The 21,087-nt window shown below is 43.8% G+C and overlaps 1 protein-coding gene across 2 annotated transcripts in view; it reads right to left on the bottom strand.

Moving 5' to 3' along the window:
• FANK1 (fibronectin type III and ankyrin repeat domains 1) overlaps nt 1–21,087 on the bottom strand; it is a 255,721-nt gene that overhangs the window by 71,225 nt on the left and 163,409 nt on the right. For both annotated transcript variants that reach the window (XM_082269378.1, XM_082269379.1), the window contains exons 3-4: nt 18,387–18,511; nt 3,738–3,819 (exon numbers count right to left, since the gene is read on the bottom strand). In XM_082269378.1, the coding sequence (XP_082125504.1) occupies nt 3,738–3,819; nt 18,387–18,511 (207 nt within the window). The remainder of the gene's footprint in view (nt 1–3,737; nt 3,820–18,386; nt 18,512–21,087) is intronic.

Raw genomic sequence — 21,087 nt, 5'->3', positions numbered from 1 at the left:
CTCCCCCCCCACCCGGCTGTACCCTTCCCCCTCTCCTGTTCACCTCGCTCTGTCCTCCCCCCACCTGGCTGCACACTCCTCCACCTTCTGTAGCTGCAAACCCCCCTCTCCTACACCTGACTCTGCCCTCTCCTGTCCACCTGGCTGCACCCCATCTCCTGTCCACCTGGCTGCAACCCCCCCCCTCTCCTGTCCACCTGGCTGCATTCCCCCTCCACCTGGGTGCACCCTCCCTCTCCTGTCCACCTGGCTCTGTCCTACCCCCACCTGTCTGCACCCCACCCTCTCCTGTCCACCTGGCTCTGTCCCTCCCCACCTGGCTGTACCCTCCCCCCTCTCCTGTCCACCTGGCTACATCTCCCCCCTCCACCTGGTTGCACCCCCCTCTTTTGCCCACCTTGCTCTGTCCAGCCCCCACCTGGCCTTACCCACCCCCCTCTCCTGTTCACCTGGCTCTGTCCTCCCCCCACTTGGCTGCACCCCCCTTTCCTGTCCACCTGGCTCTGCCCTCTCCTGTCCACCTGGCTCTGCCCTCTCCTGTCCACCTGGCTGCAACCCCCCTCTCCTGTCCACCTGGCTGCAACCCCCTCTCTTTTCCACCTGGCTGCACCCCCCTCTCCTGTCCACCTGGCTCTGTCCTCCCCCCCCCCCACCACCTGGCTGAACACTCCTCTCCTGTCCACCTGGCTGCATCCCCCCTCCACCTACTGTAGCTGCAACCCCCCTCTCCTGTCCACCTGGCTCTGTCCCCCCCCCACCTGGCTGTACCCTCCCCCCCTCTCCTGTCCACCTGGCTCTGTCCTCCCCCCCCCCCCGCCACCTGGCTGCACACTCCTCTCCTGACCACCTGGCTCTGTCCTCCCCCACCACCTGGCTGTACCCTCTGCCCATCTCCTGTCCACCTGGCTGCACCCCATCTCCTGTCCACCTGGCTGCAACCCCCTCTCTTTTCCACCTGGCTGCATTCCCCCCCACCTGGCTCTGTCCTCCCCCCACCTGGCTGTACCCTCCCCCTCTCCTATCCACCTGGCTACATCTCCCACCTCCACCTGGTTGCACCCCCCTCTCTTGCACACCTTGCTCTGTCCAGCCCCCACCTGGCTGCACCCCCCCTCTCCTGTTCACCTGGCTCTGTCCTCCCCCACTTGGCTGAACCCCCCTCTCCTGTCCACCTGGCTCTGCCCTCTCCTGTCCACCTGGCTGCACCCCCTCTCTTTTCCACCTGGCTGCATTCCCTCTCCACCTGGCTGCACCCTCCCTCTCCTGTCCACCTGGCTCTGTCTAATCAAGAGTACCTGTCACCTATATACTACCACATAGGGGGCTATTGGTTCTCTGTCTAATGGCAATAAAAGTTGATGTAAAAAAAAAAAAAACGTTTTAAACATTTAAAGAGACACATATAAAATCAAAACATTTTAGAGCCCCCCCCCCCCCCCAAGACACACACACAAAATAAAATGCATGTGATTGCCCTGCACATGTTATGCATCACCACGCACGCCAGACTGACAGCAATATTTCTAGTATCAGAACTACTGCATAACACTAACCTGATGTCCTGTAGGGGCTTATTGAGTGTTGCCTATGAAAAAATATAGGGTACTGAAGTTTTTCGCTGTTTCATGGGTGCACACACGAAAAGACCCTATAGGTCATCAGTTTAATGTTATGCAGGAGTTCTGGTGCTAGTATTAGTGCATTTATTTAGATTTTTTCTTTTTTTTTTTTTTTTGGGGGGGCGCAATTAGCTGGTCTTGCCTAGGGCGCAAAATAGTCTAGTACTGGCCCTGATCACAACAAGATACAGCCGCTCAGCAAAGCCAGCACTGACAGTTCCTTCTGATCCTCCTCCTGCCCTCTCCTCCTGTGCTTGCCCACCAGGGGATGCTTGAGTGGGAAGTTTGAAGCCCAGCAGCCAGAAGAGGAAAGATTGAGCCTGATCCATCCATTTATCCAGTCCCTCCCTTGTCTCTCCTGCTTTCCAGTGAGTACTCTGATGTGAGGGGTCTTCTCTCTCTCTCTCTCTCTCCTTAACCTCTCCAAAGGGATTCAGTGGGGCCTCATGTCTAAATTTTGCCTAAGGCCTCACAAAGCCTAGAGCCGCCTCTGTCTGAGTCTGAAGTGTCAGATGATATAGGGGTAGGCGGGGGTCGCTTTCTTGACCCCCGTTCCTGACAGGCCGTCTCCACCCGAGCCAAAGACTCCAAAACTGCTGTAAATGCATCTATACTCTGTGCACCGGCGGGTCCCGCAGCCCCCTCGAGGGAAACAGGTGGGGTTACCTGTGTGGCAGGGTCCATGATAATTCTAGTTACTACCCGGAAAACAATCAATCCAAAAAGAAATAAACTTTTTCTTTTTTTTTTTCAGACCCCCCAGCGCCACAAAGCCCCTCAATGTTACCTGCTTAGGGACCCCTATCGAGCGAGAGAGAGAGAGATAGACCCCTAGGCTCACCACTTGATGCTCAGAGTTTACTGCAACTTGTCTCAGCACTGTCTAGAACAGACAGGAAGTCTCTTGGCTGGCTGCCCGGAAGAAAGGAGGCGGCTCCGCCCCTCTGTACGCCTTCCGGCGCCTCCCCTAGCTCCACGAAGTGTTTGAGTCACCTCAAACATGGCCGCCCCCATGCTGGAGACACGAGGCTACGCCAAAATTGCGGCCTCGTGCGATCTACCAAACAATGGCGGCGGCCTTTTACAGGATAGCGGCGTGACTGCAGAGTATCTCGGCATCAATAAACCTCTCTCTACATGGTGATCCTCGTGGCCGGCGGTACCGGACCCTGGCGGACCGCGTGGCCGTCGGGAGGCATGCTTTTGCTGGAGGAATGACCTGGAAAGCAGTATACATGTCCTGTGGCTTCTGACAGGTAGGATAAAATATCTATCACAGCAAGATTCTAGTACTGCCACTGATTACAATCATTTAAACATACTTGCAATTAGATTGTCAGCTCCCAAACCAAGCCTCCTGGCTTTTTGTACACAAAAATCACACTCAATAGGAGAATCTGTGCCATGTTATAGGATAGAGGGGAACCCATCCTTACCATACAGAGAGGGGCCCGCGTTCACCACAAGACCCGTCAGGTGAAAGGGGGGAACATACTACTCACCATACCGGAACCAGGCGGGCGCCAACTCCTGACAGTACCCCTCTCCACCGGGGTGGGAGGGCTGTCGACCAATACGGACGCCGTGACTCATGGTCTTTGGCGTTTCAGCGAGACGTTTAACTCGCAGGGTCAGTCCCCGTCCAGTGGGACTATGTCGCGGCCGACCCAGCGCGGAGCTATGGCCTGCACGCGCTCGCAGGCTGAACTGGGGTGACCCCTGGATCTCAACATCCAGCCCGTCGCCCAGTTCAGCTTTCTTGCTTGAAGATCTCACAGGAACACTGGAGAAAAAAGCTGTCTAACAAAAAATCTAAGAAAAAAATCCTGCCAGACCGAAGATCCCAACAAGGTATCTAGGTCCTTACTCCTGACTAGACAGAAAAAAACTGATTTGCTGTAGCAGAGAGAGAGAGGATATACCCTCGGGGACTGCCCCTAGGGTGTGGCCAGAGTATTTTCTTTCCTGTCTAGTCCTACTCCTGTGGAGGGCAGCATAACCCGAGGGTGTTGAATCACTGTGGACTACGTCTGTCAATGAGCGACAGAGAAATAAGGAATTAAATTTGTGTGATATGGAAAATAGCAAGTGAGGGTGAATGTTTGCAGAATTACTGACCCACTCTGGAGTATATTTTTGATGGCTCCTTCATCATTCATATTAACAGCTCGATGAAGATGTTCTCCATTCATCGGTTCTCCTAAACGACACAAAAACACCGAACAGTTAAAATGACATAGCTGACAATTAAAGGGAAACACCAACTTCGAGGGTTGGATCGACGGAGAGCCACTGACTACTGTTTTGTTTTTTACTATGTCTGTTCTGTCTCTCGGTGCTGATCATTTTGTATATTTGTATTTTTGTACCTCAATGTGTTATGAACCTGATTGCAGTTTCAATGCACGGTTTATTTTTGTATTGTACCAAAAATTTCAATAAACCTCACTGTTTTGAAAAAAAAAAAAGGGAAACACCAACAAAAACATTTTATGCTGGTTTTTAGCAGATAGTGTGGAGAGGGTTAGACCCTCTCCCAAGATTTTACTGTTGTCTGTATTTTTTATTTTTCCCCCATTTCCTGTCCGAGTGGCAAAGTCTTCAACAGTACAGGAAGTGAAGGAAATTCCCTATCAGGGACAGAGGCAACAATAAAAAGCTGATGGTGGTTCAGGCTTCTACCACTCCCTATCAGGACCTACATCATAATAAAACCTGACCCTTCCCTAAGCTGTGAAAGAAAAAAAAGTTCTGCCTTGAGTTAGATTTAAAAAAAAAGGAAGTAGCATTAGAAGTATACACATAATGTATATACAAATGATATTCTAAACTATTAAAAGGAATACTCTGCTAAGACTGAGTAAATTGTTTGTAATTTGTACATTCCAAACAATAGCTCCACAACAAAATGGTCAAACATCAAGAGTTCAAAAAATAATTGCAACAACCTACATTTTAACAGCCTTAGAAAACTTTATATCCAAAACTACACGTGAGAAAGAACACAGTTAGGGTAAAATTTACAATGCCTAACAACATCATCAATAATAAATACCATTCTCATCATCAAACAGGATGATGTTTGATGCTAATTTTGCTAATAGGTGTCCCTCGTTCCCATCTCAAAAATTTGGGAGGTATGTCGTTGTCACCTCACAACAGAGTTAGGAGCTCACTGGATTTGTGGCAAATTAATGGTCGCTTTTGTACTTGTGGGGTATTTAATAATGAAGGCACTCGCTGATGAAGTCGATGACGCAGCGCGTACGGGGGAGGAGCCTGCACGTCATCACGCCGATCCCGGAGGTACCAGGAAGCGTCCGAACGGTGTAATAGCTGGCACTGCTCAAGTGCAATGTAATGTAAGTGCGATTTCAGCATATTGAATAAATAGCCCCTTATTAAGACAGAGAGCACTAGATCTCCTTTTTATGTCTTTTACCGATGCCATACACAACCTGAAAGATTGTTTGGAGGCGGTGGCAGGAGGGCTTACCAGGCGACTGTGATTTTTACCTGTATGCCAGTTTAGACTCATATGAGTCATATGAGAACATCAAGTTTATTTGGGTACAGCATTGTACATCCGCGCAATTGTCAGTCAAGGTAACACAGTGCCGTATCGCAAAAAATGGCCTGGTCATTAAGGGGGTAAAACCTTCCGGCCCAGAAGTGGCTGTGTGTGGAGTTTTACATGCATTTTAGGCGTGCTACCGTTGAATGCTATATAACATGCATTTTGATTAAAGTATGTCAAAGATGCAGCAAGTGATGACAATAAAGCACTTTTTCTTTCATTGAAAGGACCCTCCATGCTTTATTTTGATGAGAAATCACTTTGAAAAATACTCTCCAAGCTGATGGATGATTCATGTAGCATTTACTTCCTGGAATCCAAATACAAAATGGTGCCCTGTTCCTTTAAAATGAATTGGGCAATCCGCTCTAAATTGATCCAACAAAAAACAATTGCATATGAAAAGCAATAAAGTTTTTAATGCTCGTTTTCTTTGCCTTAATGTAAGTGCATTTCTTTTAATTTGTAATAAATACATTTAATTAATTCACTTTATGAGGCTTCTCCTTATTTCACACATACTACAAAATGGTGACCACTAATTGTGACACATCCAAATTAGTGTAATGTAAACAAAAAGAAAGCAGGACCCCGTCCTGCACCAGGAGGACTTTAATGGCATGAGCATGAGACCAACTCAACATATAGAAGAGTATCAAAAAATGTTTCATTCATACACATTAAAAACCGGATGTACCAAATAACATCCAAAGTAAAAGTGAATACACAATTAAAATCATAAAAGGAAACATATTGAAAAAAAGAGACTGTGACTCTTAAACAGTACCTTCCCAATTCATGTGTAGTATTGGGAAACAATTCCCAGGGAGAGTGTCTGTGTATGGGGTCGCCTCCGCAGTTCAACGGGTTTCGCTGTACTGCTTAGCTTCCTCAGGACCGAATATATATATATATACACACACACACACACACACATACATATACAGTGGGTACGGAAAGTATTCAGACCCCCTTAAATTTTTCACTCTTTGTTATATTGCAGCCATTTGCTAAAATAATTTAAGTTCATTCTTCTTCCTCATGAATGTACACATAGCACCCCATACTGACAGAAAAACACAGAATTGTTGACATTGTTGCAGATTTATTAAAAAAGAAAAACTGAAATATCACATGGTCCTAAGTATTCAGACCCTTTGCTGTGACACTCATATTTAACTCAGGTGCTTTCCATTTCTTCTGATCATCCTTGAGATGGTTCTACACCTTCATTTGAGTCCAGCTGTGTTTGATTATACTGATTGGACTTGATTAGGAAAGCCACACACCTGTCTATATAAGACCTTCCAGATCACAATGCATGTCAGAGCAAATGAGAATCATGAGGTCAAAGGAACTGCCTGAAGAGCTCAGAGACAGAATTGTGGCAAGGCACAGATCTGGCCAAGGTTACAAAAAGATTTCTGCTGCACTTAAGGTTCCTAAGAGCACAGTGGCCTCCATAATCCTCAAATGGAAGACGTTTGGGACGACCAGAACCCTTCCTAAAGCTGGCCGTCTGGCCAAACTGAGCTATCGGGGGAGAAGAGCCTTGGTGAGAGAGGTAAAGAAGAACCCAAAGATCACTGTGGCTGAGCTCCAGAGAACCACTATGCTAGGTGATCATTATTTGTCTTTTGGTCAGACATAGGGATCACAGGATAGGCCACCTACTGGGGCCTCATTGTCTAAATGTTCCAATATCTATACAAAAATTCATCCATTCCTAGTAATTTGCAGCCCAGCAAAGGGGAAAAGGAATGATCCCTTAATCTCAGTGGAACTGTACAGAGGGTGGGGAAGGAGCAAGTAGGAGGATAAAATTACCTCAGGCAGAGCAAAGGCCACGAACCTGATACAATGTTTACATGGCCGTGTAGAACGCATATGCCCGCCAAAAAAGACACAGACAGCTAAAGATGCATCAATGTGCCGTAGCTCAGAAAACACACTCAGGGATAATCAACAAAATCAAGCCAAGTTAATCAGAGATTGAATAGTCTAAACTGACAAAGTAGCTACATAAAGCCACAACAGGGGATGTATTAGCGCAGTAGTAATTTTTAACTATTAAAAAGACGTGAACATGTAAACATGATTTAGAAGGGGCAGACCATACTGGTCGATTTGTGTATGGGTGAGAGAGACGATAGATCGCTCGCCCATCCCAAATGCACACAGAGTCAAAGGATGGAGAGGACAACAAAAAGTGGAGAGAAGGAACCAAAGACCACATATCCGGCCCCGCACAACAAACCATCCAACCTATAAATATGGCTTAAAACTCATGGCCTCATTAAAGGCCTGGTGTCATAGTGGCTTATAAATTATAAATCTATCTGGCTTAGCGTTCAAGAATTATTTGATCAAAATTCCCTCCTCCTGGAACCGGGAACATGCATTCTAAAGCCGCAAATTTGAGGACACTAGTACCCCATTTGTGAGTTGGGGCGATGTGTCATACATGTTAACCTGATCAGTGGATCACCTCCGATTCACGGTATGGATACATGCTTTCTGTGAAGATACCGCCTGGGAGATGGAGTGCAGGCTGTTCTTGATCTCTGTAATCGAGATCTACATGTTGTGAGAAGAGGCCAACTGCTAAGAGGCCAACTGCTAGGAGGCCAGCTGCTTACATTCAGAAGCACCCTTGGCCACACTGGAACACCTTTGGAGTGTTATTGTGAAGTGAAGCACCCAGCACTTTATTCTTTTGGCACTTCAGTGGACATTATACATACCCATTGTATTTTTATTCCACTTTTGATTTATTTCGCACTTTGCACAGTATTTTAGCATTTGCACTTTATTGTTTAATCGGTGCACTATTTTGTTTTTTCACTTTATTGCTTTTCATATGCAATTGTTTCTTTGTTGTATCATTTTAGAGTTAATTGCCACATTAAAGCACACTATTTTGCATTTGTATTTTACTTGTCCCATATCCAGAATTTGGGTTGCAGCAGTTCCACACGGATCTAGTGCGAATTATTTTTGGCTTTGACTTCCTGGAATCCACCTGCCCTTAGCGCAGGCATGTAGGCAGGAGGGTGCGCTTAGCGGAGAAAGCACCCCCTCCCCTGCTTCAGATGAAAGAAAAAAAAATGCTCATGAAGACTCCTGGGATGCATGCAGTGGTGGGATTCAGCCGGTTCGCACCGGTTCGTTGCAACCGGTTACTAACATTTCACAAGTTCCCTGAACTGGTGCAAGCCAGAGATCGGGCTGGTCTGTTATTGCCACCCAGCCGGTAATTTACCAGAACAGCCGGTATTTGGGGATCCCTAGCAATTGCCGGTATTTTTATTGCAGCATCTGTGCGCTACACTGGTTGCTACGATGGCCAGCCGCCTGGCGTCTAGCAACCAGTGACATTTCGAGGAGAAGAGGACCCAACAAACACAGCGGAGGAGGATCTTCCTTGTCTTCCTCCGTGCCTATTATTGAATGTTTTGCTCCACCCACCTCCTCCCTGCATCTTCACAGTGTGGCCGCTGCAGAAGGGAAACTGCCTGACAGAAGACCTCGGAGCAGACACAAACTGATGCTTCGGTGAGTCTCTTCCTCTCCCCCTTTTCTATCTCTCTCCCCAGGTGCTGTTGGCCTTCTAAATTTTGGGGTCACTTTTTCCAGTAATTAGGCAGAGTTTGTCTGTGGTGATGGAGCACTGGATCTGCATCATGGATAGCTGGCACTTGCAGTTCACATACTAGTATATGGACTATTCACAATATTAATGTGTGTTTATAGGTTGATTATTAGTATGACATTTTCTGTCTGAGCATTTATATCACTGAATGGTGTCAGTATCTTTGTACTACGTTGTTTTGACATGATTTTAAGGTATGGTACATCAAGTTTTTTTGCAGTTGTATTTTGGTATCCTGACACTTCTTAGTATCCAGCGCAGACTTGTATAAAGTATTCAAAATTTCTACTTGAGTAAAAGTACAAGTGCTCGATCAAAAAGTGACTTGAGTAGAAGTGGAAGTGCTCGCAGAAAAAGTTACTTAAGTAGAAGTACTAAAGTATTCAACATTTTTTTTTACTTAAGTATTGCAAGTAGTTTTTTCCAAAAAATTGCTACTTAAGTACTAAAAGTAAAAAGTACCAGTAGTTTTGAAAAAAAATTTCTACTCAAGTACTGAAAGTAGAAGTAGAAGTACTGTGTTATGTAGTTATTAAAGAAAGAAGTCAAAAGTTTGAACATCATATTGTTTTTTATTATTTCAAATGATTTATTCAAATGATTAACCTAAAGGACAATCACAATTCCTTAGGCTGTAACTTTTTGTAAACAAAAAACAGATAAAGTATGTCCCTCCCTTCCCCTTTTAAAGCATCCACCTTTTAAAGCCAGGGGTGGTCTCCTTCCTGAGCTTCCTCACTCTCACAGCCAGGCAGATCACTTGAAGTTGAAGGGCCAGGGGTGGAAGGTGGTGTTTTTGGTTCGTCCGTCTTTTCAGCTGATCAAAAGGCAGAACAGGAGCATGCGCAGTCTTCTTAATCACGGTTTGATTTGATTTGTTCAATTGATGATGATGTGCCAGGCCAGCTTCATCAAACCTACAACGCTTAAAGTGAAAAATGCATCAAAAACTACTAACAAAGTGGCTGTGCTAAAAATGCTAATAAAGTGCCTGCAATTTTATATATATATATATTCTTCTTGTATTCAAAATCATCGCCCACAGTATCAAAAATAAAGTGACATGTCTGTGCTAAATGCAGTGCAAATTATTCCCACAATGTAAATTTAATTCATATAAAATATATATGACAATACCACAATAAAATAAGTTGTGATTGTGAATAAGTTAGGTGCAAGTTTAAGTGTGTAAACTAAACTTTATAAGGAAAAGTCCATAACTGAATTCCAGTGTGCAATCTAAGAAGTGCTTGTCACTTGCTGTCAGATGCTTCCACCTTTCTTCTGTGATCTGCTCAGTAAAGTGGTGGACTGGATAGCCTCTCTCTCTGCCTCTCACCTTAGTAACACTGCCACTGCACTGGTTCAAAAAGCTGTCTATATTATTTTCATTAACTTGTCAGAACATGCTTCCGCCACCTGTCCTTCACACTAGTAGTGCTCATTTGCTTTGCTCAAGTCAACTGCCACTGCCAGTGGCCACTGCAGTGCAGGCACAGCCGCACAGGCAGAGGCAGGCCGCAGGAAGCACAGGCACCACCACAACACAACACTTATGGTCCATGGACCATGGATGGTCGGATAATCATCATAGCCGTCAGTCTCACTCTTCTTGGTTCAAAAAAGCCACCCATGACCCGTGTGTATATAATATATTAATATTTTATATTGATTATTTGATTCTCAAATGGCACATTTGCCATGGCAAGGATTAGGCCCTCTCCACGGTCCACCTCACTCACCTCATAGAGAAGAAGATGAGATAACGAAGAAAATGCTCCGAGTCCCGCCGCCCGTGTCACAACTCCTCTCAGTAAGGGCCCTAAGGGGTGGAGTCTGAGTGACACACAACACGTTTAGAGGCGGAGACCTCGAGCGGGAAGACGGCAGCATGGCTCCTCCAGTGCGGTCTTAACTTGATGATCATGACAGTGATTCCGCGGGCCGCGGCGCGAGCGAGCCTGTGGGATTGATTGAATTGAGTTGTGCTGCCTACTGCTACACGCTACCTACTACTAAATTGTGAGTCAGTATATTTTATTTCACTTCTATATATAAAAGCGGTATTGTTGAGCACTACTAGCCACTAGATCTCCTGGCTGTCACTTTGTCACATGTTGGGGAATCACATCGGCTCGGCTCCAGAAGTGGCGGGTGTCCCCGTCATCCTGCCAGGGCCGCCAAGAAGTTCATCACCTAATCTTAAGTTATTAATATCTTATGAGGAGAGGACCTATGAGATTGAGAATTGAAATAATTAAATATATATGGCTTTTTGAACCAGTGCAGTCAGTGCCAGTGCCACAGTGCCACCCAGATGCTATCCACCAGTGCCACCACCATTAAGTGTGTTGGTCGGTCACTCGAGCACTGAAGGAGGTGGAAGCATCTGACAAGTGAAGTGACACTTTAGATTTGCACACTGGAATTCATTTATGGACTTTTCATTATAGATAGGTTTACACACTTCAACTTGTTGCACGCACCTGACCTAACTTATTTCATAACTTATTTTATTGTGATTTTATTGTCATATTTTATATGAATTGAATTTACTGTTACATTGTGGGAATAATTATTGTGTTTGTTAGTAGTTTCTTGATGCACTTTAAGCGCTGTAGCACCATTTATTTGTTTGTTTCATATTTTCTTTTTATTGGAAAGATTTGGTATAGCAGCTTTTATTATACACAGCCTTTATTTTCGTATGCGCTGATTTACAAATGACATCATACACATTTTTTTGAGCTTTATGTAACCTGCCATCTACTGATCTGGCAGTGGTAATTTTTTTAAAAGTAACGAGTAACTATGCAGCACAAAAAAAAAATACTTGAGTAGAAGTATCGAAATCATCGAAAAAATGTAGTGAAGTAAAAGTAGAAGTAGGAGAAAAAAATTCTACTCTAGGAAAGTACAGATACCGCATTTCGGTACTTAAGTACAGTACTTAAGTAGTTCTACTTCGTTACTATACATCTCTGATCCAGCGTTCTCTATCTCTCTGTTCCTTCATCCCTCTCTCTCTTTCCCTCCCTTCACCCCTTTCTTTCCCTCTCTCTCTCCCTTCATCCCTCTTTCTTTCCCTCTCTCTCTCTCCCTTCATCCCTCTTTCTTTCCCTCTCTCTCTCCCCCCTCCCTTCATCCCTCTCTCTCTCCCTCCCTTCATCCCTCTCTTTCCCTTTCGCTCTCCCTTCATCCCTCTTTCTTTCCCTCTCCCTTCAACCCTCTTTCTTTCCCCCTCTCTCCTTCCCTTCATCCCTTTTTCTTTCCCTCTCTCTCTCTCTCTCTCCCTTCATCCTTCTTTCTTTCCCTCTCTCTCTCTCCCTCCCTTCATCCCTCTTTCTTTCCCTCACACTCTCCCTCCCTTCATCCCTCTCTTTCCCTCTCTCTCTCCCGCCCTTCATCCCTCTTTCTTTCCCTCTCTCCCGCCCTTCATCCCTGTTTCTTTCCCTCTCTCTCACTTTTGTTTTTTTTCCTCCCTCCCTCCTTCTCTTATACTCTCTTCCTCCCTCCCTCCCTTTTTTTTCTCTCTCTCTCTCTCGCTCTCTCTCTCTCCATACAGGGGAAGGGGTAGGTTGCTGTGTCCACCACCACTCACTGATGTACTAACTCTCTGCTTTTAATTTAACCACTTCTAGACTGGAAGATTTCCCCCCTTCATGACCAGGCCATTTTTTGCGATTTGGCACTGCGTTACTTTAACTAACAATTGCACTGTTGTGCGATGCTGTACCCAAATAAAATTGATGTCCTTTTTTTCCCACAAATAGAACTTTCTTTTGGTGGTATTTGATCACCTGTGCAATTTTTATTTTTTGCGCTATAAACAAAAAAAAGAGTGACAAAAAAAAATCTCAATAAGCATATTTTGATTGGTTTGCGCAAATGTTACTGCGTCTACAAACTAGGGGAAAGATGTATGCAATTTTTCTTTATTTTAATAATAATGGTGGCGATCTGCAATTTTTAGCAGGACTGCGACATTGCAGAAAAACACCCCACAGCATGATGCTGCCACCACCATGCATCACTGTAGGGTTGGTATTGGCCAGGAAATTAGCGGTGCCTGGTTTCTTCCAGACATGATGTTTGTCATTTAGGCCAAAGTGTTCAATCTTTGTTTCATCAGATCAGAGAGTTTTGTTTGTCATAGTCAGAGTCCTTCAGGTGCCTTTTGGCAAGCTCCAAGTGGGCTGTCACATGCCTTTTACTGATTAGTGGCTTCAGTCTGGCCACTCTACCATATGGGCCTGATTGGTAAAGTGCTGCAGAAATGGTTGTTCTACTGGAAGGTTCTCCTTTCTCCACAGAGAAACGCTGGAGGCCTGTCAGAGTGACCATCGGGTTCTTGGTCACCTCCCTGACTAAGGCCCTTCTCACCCGAAAGCTAAGTTTGGCAGGACGGCTCGCTGCAGGAAGAGGTGGTTCCAAACTTTTCCCCATTTATGGATGATGTAGGCCACTGTGCTCGTTGGGACCATCAATGCAGACATTTTTCTGTACCCTTCCCCAGATCTGTGCCTCAATACAAACCTGTCTTGGAAGCCTATAGACAATTCCTTGGACTTCATGGCTTGGTTTGTGCTCTGCCATGCACTGCTAACTGTGGGACCTTATATAGACAGGTGTGTGCTTTTCCAAATCATGTCCAATCAACTGATTCGCACGGATGATCAGTGGAAACAGGAAGCACCTGAGCTCAATTTTGAGTGTCATGGCAAAGGCTGGGAATACTTATTTACATGTGTTTTTTTTTTTTTCCATTTTTTATTTTTATAAAATTTGCAAAGCTTTTAAACCAACTTCTTTAAGGTTGTAATCATGGGGTATTGTTTGTAGAATTTTTAGGAAAAAAATTAAATTTAATCCTTTTTGGAATAAGGCTGTAACATAAAATGTGGAAAAAGTGAAGCAATGTGAATACTTTCTAGATGCACTGTAATGTTGATTGAGAGAGTATAGTTCAGTTTTAATGCACCACACTTAAAATGCATGTAAAACGCAAAGGTGTGAACAGGGCTCAACTGTGGAAAAAAAATCGCAATCGCAAATGTGAACAGCTTGACTGAATAATATACAAAATAACCTAATTTATACTGCACAGATGCAAAAAACACAAAAAACAATCAAAAACTTTTCTTGGTTGAGCAGATAAATAAAGGCCACTCTGTCACTACTGTCTGTACCGCATTATTATTCTCACTAGTTTTACAGTTTCCCATTAGGAAAGTCTATATTGTACTGAATATAGCTGAAACCAGTATTACCACGGTGAAAGTATGGCAAGAAGGAATGTAATCTGACTGTTGCAGCACTTTAAGCAATCTGCTGCAGTTCTTGAAAAGGTATTGTGCCTGAGCTGCTGGATTCTAAAATTCCATCATGTGAGCTATCTAAATCCGCTTTCATTCCATTTTATATGCTTTTTCCCCTTCTAAGCTACAAATCTATTTAAGAGAGAGATATATTAATGTCTTTTTTAGACAGATGATGTTTCTGAACTGGGGAAGAGTATGTTTTACAGCACAGTATTCTATTGTGCCAGCAAATCCTGCAGAACACATCCAATATTCCCCGGCAACACAATTCAGCGTTTGTACGAAGTGGAACATAGCGCTATTTATGACGAGTTTGCCTTTTTTTTTTTTTTTTCCTACAATGGCTGAAGTATGTGGAGATATGTAGCCCTGTAAGCTATGAGCTTTTCATAACTACACCAAAATGATAAAATGGGAAAGAAAGGATAAAATGATGGAAGCAAAAGAGGATTTTCATTACAGAGATTTAACATTCCACTAAAAGCGTTCCAGGTTTTGGTTAGTGTATAGTTTGTTTTTAGCGTATAAGGCTAGCAGATATGGACTAGTTAATGTCCTAGATCTGGCATTTAATGGGCAGGGTCAAGCTTTCTAGCTCCTTCCTAGTTGCCTGTGGTCAATTTAAAACCCAACTCCTGGAATTAGACAAAATTTACCCTTGTAGTGCACCCCGCCCCCAACATTTACACTTGCCCAACTCCAAAGTTGCGCAATTTCCAGTGGGACTTTGGAGTTGTGCAAGTGTTGCAACTTTGAGTGCGAGTTTGATCTGACTTTACACTCTCTGGATCAAAGTCACATCAAAGTTGCATCAAAGTATTGCAGGCACCTTTTAAAAGTTGTTGTATAAAAAAAAAGAATGGGCTGCAACTTGTCATGCGATTCGATATCCAGAATCACATGACAAGTCACACAAGTGTCAATGGAGCCTTAAAGAGGAGCTCCAGGCTCCCCCAAAAAATGTAAAAAATCAGCAGCTACAAATAAAGGATGCAAGCAAGTGGAACTTCCCATTTTGGGTGAAGTTATGCTTTAAAGTGGAGCCATGTCCCTATGCTATGGACCCATGCAATGACCCAACGCTCACATTCTTCCAGGTACCAGTATTCTGTGGTCATAATTGGCAGGTGCAGGATGAGGTCACTCCCACGCATGCACAGGAGTCAATAATTCCGGCACACGGACATTGCGCATACGCAGCTTCATGTACATTCTACAGAGGAACGTGAACAGGCAGGTACAATTATTTTATATCAGAGAAGACACTCCATGTCCCACTGCAATAAAGAGCCTGCATGTTTGCAGTTTTCCATTTCTTTCTTTCAGTTCCACTTTAAAGCGTAATTCCACTTTTGTTGAGAAAAAAACATTCCCCCATGGGTGATCTACGTGCATTGCAAGGATTTTAACAAACTTTGTTGAAGACTCCTACCTTTTGTTATTTTGAAGAAATCACTGTGTGTTTGTCTGTGTCCCATGTGGGAAAGTGAGTCTAATGGGAGTGGTTTCATAATTATCAATCAGCTGCAGCACCTGCAGGTCACTAATGAGGAAAGCTGCTGGGCCTGCATCCCTTTAGAAGTGATTTTCTATTGGGAGTATCTCACCAAAAATTACATTTTCAGGGAGGTGGCACCCAGATCCGCCACCGCATCCGCCCACCACGCCCTTTCCACGACGCCACTCCACCCCCCCTTCACTCATTTAACACAACTAGAGGATGATCAAATGAAATGTAATAAGTATACAGAGGTTTACATCTTCTGAGAGATAGTAAAGGAACACTCTAACGACCATGTCCACTTCAGTGATTTGAAGTGGTCATGGTGGTAAGAGTCAGAAACACTGCACATGCTGGGATATTTATACAGTGGGAATCGAAAGTTTGGGCACCCCAGGTGCCCCCTTTGCAAGGCTGCACTGCCCCCTTTGCAAGGCTGAGACCTGCCAGTGTCATGGATTGTTCTCAATCATCATCTGGGAAGACCAGGTGATGTCAACCTCAAAGGTTTTAAATGCCCACACTCATCTGACCTTGCCCCAACAATCAGCACCATGGGATCTTCTAAGCAGTTGTCTAGAAAACTGAAACTTAAAATGACGCTCACAAAGCTGGAGAAGGCTATAAGAAGATAGCAAAGCATTTTCAGATGTCAATATCCTCTGTTTGGAATGCAATTAAGAAATGGCAGTCATCATAAACAGTGGAAGTTAAAGCAAGATCTGGAAGACCAGGAAAAATATCAGACAGAACAGCTCGCAGGATTGTGAGAAAAACAATTCAAAACCCACGTTTGACTGCAAGATCCCTCCAGAAAGATCTGGCAGACACTGGAGTTGTGGTACACTATTCTACTATAAAGAGATACTTGTACAAATATGGTCTTCATGGAAGAGTCATCAGAAGAAAACCTCTTCTACGTCCTCACCACAAAAATCAGCGTTTGAACTTTGCAAATGAACATATAGACAAGCCTGATGCATTTTGGAAAGAAGTTCTGTGGACCGATGAGGTTTAAATTGAACTTTTTGGCTGGAATGAGCAAAGGTACGTTTGGAGAAGAAGGGGCACAGAATTTAATGAAAAGAACCTCTGTCCAACTATTAAGCATGGGGGTGGATCAATCATGCTTTGGGGTTGTATTGCAGCCAGTGGCACAGGGAACATCTCACGAGTAGAAGGAGAAATAGATTCAATAAAATTTCAGCAAATTTTGGATGGTAACTTGATGCCATCTGTGAAAAAGCTGAAGTTAAAGAGAGGATGGCTTCTACAAATGGATAATGATCCTAAACACACCTCAAAATCCACAGGGGATTACATCAAGAGGTGTAAACTGAAGGTTTTGCCATGGCCTTCACAATCTCCTGACCCCAACATAATTGAAAATCTATGGATAGACCTTAAAAGAGCAGTGCGTGACAGACAGCCCAGAAATCTCAAAGAACTGGAAGACTTTTTTAAGGAAGAACGAGCAAAGATACCTCAAACAAGAATTGAAAGACTCTTGGCTGGCTACAAAAAAACGTTTACAAGCTGTGATACTTGCCAAAGGGGGCAGTACAAGATATTAACTCTGCCGGGTGCCCAAACTTTTGCAGACGCCATTTTTTTGTTTTCTGTTATTTTGAAAATGTAAATGATGGAAATAAAATCTAACTTTTGTTGACATATTATAAGAATGTTTAATCTGTAATTTGATGCCTTTTGGAGATTTTTCCATCTTTCCTTGGCTTCTTTATGCACATTAATACAAATTTTTACCTGGGGTGCCCAAACTTTCGATCCCCACTGTAGTTATGTGCTGGGGGCTAGTTGCACCCCTAGCACATATGACTAAGGCAGCCAGAAAATGTCATGTCATTCATACATGTATACAAAACACAACCAGCTATTAAAAAACATATTGCAACAATTTATACACGCTAATGCACATATCTTTTCTACTTATTTTGCAGACTGCTGGCGGGTACTGCTGGCAGTTACTGCTGGTGGGTAATGCTGACGGTTACTGCTGGTGGGTACTGCTGGCGGTTACTGCTGGCGGGTAGTGTTGGTGGGTACTGCTGGCTGGTAATGCTGGTGGTTACTGCTGAAGAGTACTGTTGGTGGCTACTGCTGGCTGGTAATGCTGGTGGTTACTGCTGGTGGTTACTGCTGGCAGGTAGTGCTGGCGGTTACTGCTGGCAGGTAGTGCTGGGGGCTAATGCTGGTGGGTAATGCTGGCAGTTGTTTTTCATAACATTCAATGTCAATATGACTTGTGTCAGAATTGTATATGCTATATTATGCTGTAACACTTACCTTACCTGTTCCAACGCTCTGCTTTTCGTCCCCTGGCACTCCAGGATGTGGACAGTCCTACTGTGTCATGTACAATGCAGGGCTATTAACCCTGGCTTGTCCTGAGAGGAGCGGGGAGTGCAACTGTGGCTGGGACAGCCTTAGAAAGGAGGATTTGTGCGACAGGTTGCACAACTGGAAGGACCCCATTAAGGTATTACCTGTACCTGTACCCCTGACTGAACAAGCAGCTAACCCTTGCAGTGTGGGAAGGGGGAGAATTGAAAAATACTAGGCAGCTAGTATTTTCAAAAGGAGGTCAGCAACAACGTACTGCTAAAAGGTAGGGGGGAGTGCAAGTGGGAACACCCAAATAGGGTGTCTCGAATTTTCCTAGAAAATTGCTTTATGCTGGAAACGTATTTCAACATACTTGTAGTGGAGACGGAGATGAGTGGACTGTATGCACATTCACCATTATGCGCTGTAACTTTCAGTCTGAACCTGTAGGTAGAGCTGGGCTCTAATCCTTCCACAACATGTTTCCGGGAATATCCCCTGAAAGAGAAAAATACATTGATAATGCAATGTATAAATCACAGGACAGCAATTAAAGGGTTATAAAGGCTGATTAATAAATATATATAAAAAAAGAACATTTCAGCTGTTGCTTACAGCAAGCAATCAAATCCAGCAAGTATTTTTAAGAGGAGGTTCTTTTAGTAAAGTTGGTCATCGAGGTTACATGTCAGATAGGCAATAGAACACAACCCAACCACCATAAAAACCTTTATAGTGAATTGGACTTTGCCCAAAACCTTTTAAAAGTAACAGTGCTCAAGTACCACTAGATTCAAACACATCCCTGTGGAGCCCTCTTGGATTGCAACTCTGGTCTGCACGTGGGGCCTCAAATTCGAACAAAATAGATCTCTGCTCCCTGTTGAAAACCAAGTTCCACCGTGGAGTCATTCAAGTTTCAAATACCAGAGAATTACTGCCCACTGAGGTTCTGGCATTAAATATTTGAAAGACAGGACATGGGGCCTAATCACATGTTGGGCAGAAGATGAGGCCTCATGTAGAGTCTTGGTCCAACATCCAATGGGCTCCACAGAGACACCGGGCCAAGGCCAACACATGTTCTTGGCCTGATTGTGGTAATCCATGAATTTCCATGCTTTCCAGTAACCTAGATTTGAGCTTGCAAAGTAGCAAGCTCTGATGTACAGCTCTGACACTTATATACAGTATATGGAGAAAACAATTGGTCATTGGTTGAAAATTATCAAATCAGACAACAGCCAATCCCTTCCTCAACAAACCCAACTCTGTATGCTTCCAGCTAACTGGTAAAATCACCCCCCTATTGCATAATTCAAAATTAAAAGTTCTGCAAATCTCAATATGGACATTTCTGAGCCTGCTATGGGATCACAATTGTATGATAACAGTACCTTCATTTGCAGGCTTTGAGTGCAAGTATGGACTAAATTTAACTGCATATTTCCGCTATATGCAGATCAGGCAAGCAGCTACAATACAGCTGGATTTGGCTGATATGTCTGTCCCACCTCAAACTGGGACATTTGCCTAATTAATCAACCTTTTATTGGTTGAAATAGATGGACTTGTGTCTTTTTCAACCAGACTAACTATGTAATCAAAGTACAATAATTAATTTCCACATAATATTTAACTCTCATACATATTACCAGAAAACTGGTGCTGACTTAAATGGCAGGGGGATATATCTGACCTTCCAGAAGATGCTTGACAGGATATTATAGGTCTACATATTACATTAGTCATCTCCTACAGAGACAAATTAATTCAACTGAAATATTTACTTTGTATGTATTATATGCTATATAGACTATTTAACATACACTGTTGAATAAATCCTGCTGCAGCTTGGCACCTCTCCCCTTCTCCTTCTTATAACCTTAAATTACATATGTACCACTGTGAACACAAATTTAAAATTACAATGCACAGAGATGTTGCTGATATATAGAGTTCTTTATTGATTTATACATGACAAGTGCACCCATCTTTACTGTCAACATGTCAATTTTATGCATGGTATGCATTTATAACTGTTAAGATATTGAACCTTATGTAAAATGCAAAGATTCACATCCATTGTGGCTGCATTGTATACTTATGTGATATCTTGTAATGATTGGATAGCTATAGCGTGTACTGTTATTTCTCTGTATTAATATTTATCTGTAAACTCTAAAAGGCTTTCTCTTTTAAATAAAAAAAAAATAAAAAAACTGGTAAAGTCGGTGGACAGGCTGACTACAACCTGATCCTGGAAAAAGCTGCAGATATCAGACACAGGGCATGTTGAGAGTCTGACAATTAAAGTAGAATTCTTGCCCAACCATAACTATTCTTAACCCCTTCCCTGCTGACTGTAAACACATATGGAGCCTTACTGTGAGGCTGCAAATGTGCATTCTTATGTTTGTGCTGGAAGCCCGCTGCACAACGTGCATCCAGCACAGAGACTGGGCTCTCAAAGACAGCCCCGGGTCCTGTATGAATGATCGGGAACCAAGAGGCCCTTTTCCCAATTATCTGATCGCCTCTAATTGGCTATAACAGTGATCAGTGACTGTATAACCAACCCCTGTGTCCTTTTCTCTTCTTGAATGAAGAAGACATATAGTGGGGGAGAGTAACTAAAACTGGTACACACAGAATCTGATGCAGCTGTGCTTAGTAACCAATCATCTTCCATGTTTTTTTGGCAAAGCATAAAGTGGTTCTAAAGGCTGAATGTTTACCTTCATGCATTCTATTCATTAAGGTAAAAAACCTTCAGTATGCAGCTTCCCTGGCAGCCCCTCCAATAGTTATCCGAGTCTGTTCGCAATCCACAATAAAGGGATGTGCACGAGAACAGCTGCGCTCCCGAATCTTTGCCTCCTCATTGACTGGAAGACTGCAGCGGTAACCATTGACTCCGGCTGTTGTCAATCGCAGGCAGTAAAACGAGAGCGGGGATGGTGCCAGGACCCATTCTGTGGTCTTACTGACACACAGAGCGTGGCTCGGGAGTGAGCATGCAACTTGCTGTGGGGGCACTCGAAGAAGAGGAGCCAAGAGTGCAAGCGGGGGAC

This window comes from Pelophylax lessonae (genome assembly GCF_965119305.1).
Source record: "Pelophylax lessonae genome assembly, chromosome: 9".
In the NCBI taxonomy this organism is placed as follows: domain Eukaryota; kingdom Metazoa; phylum Chordata; class Amphibia; order Anura; family Ranidae; genus Pelophylax; species Pelophylax lessonae.
The sequence above is the reverse complement of the archived record's forward strand: the minus strand, read 5'-3'. Positions and strand labels throughout refer to the sequence as shown.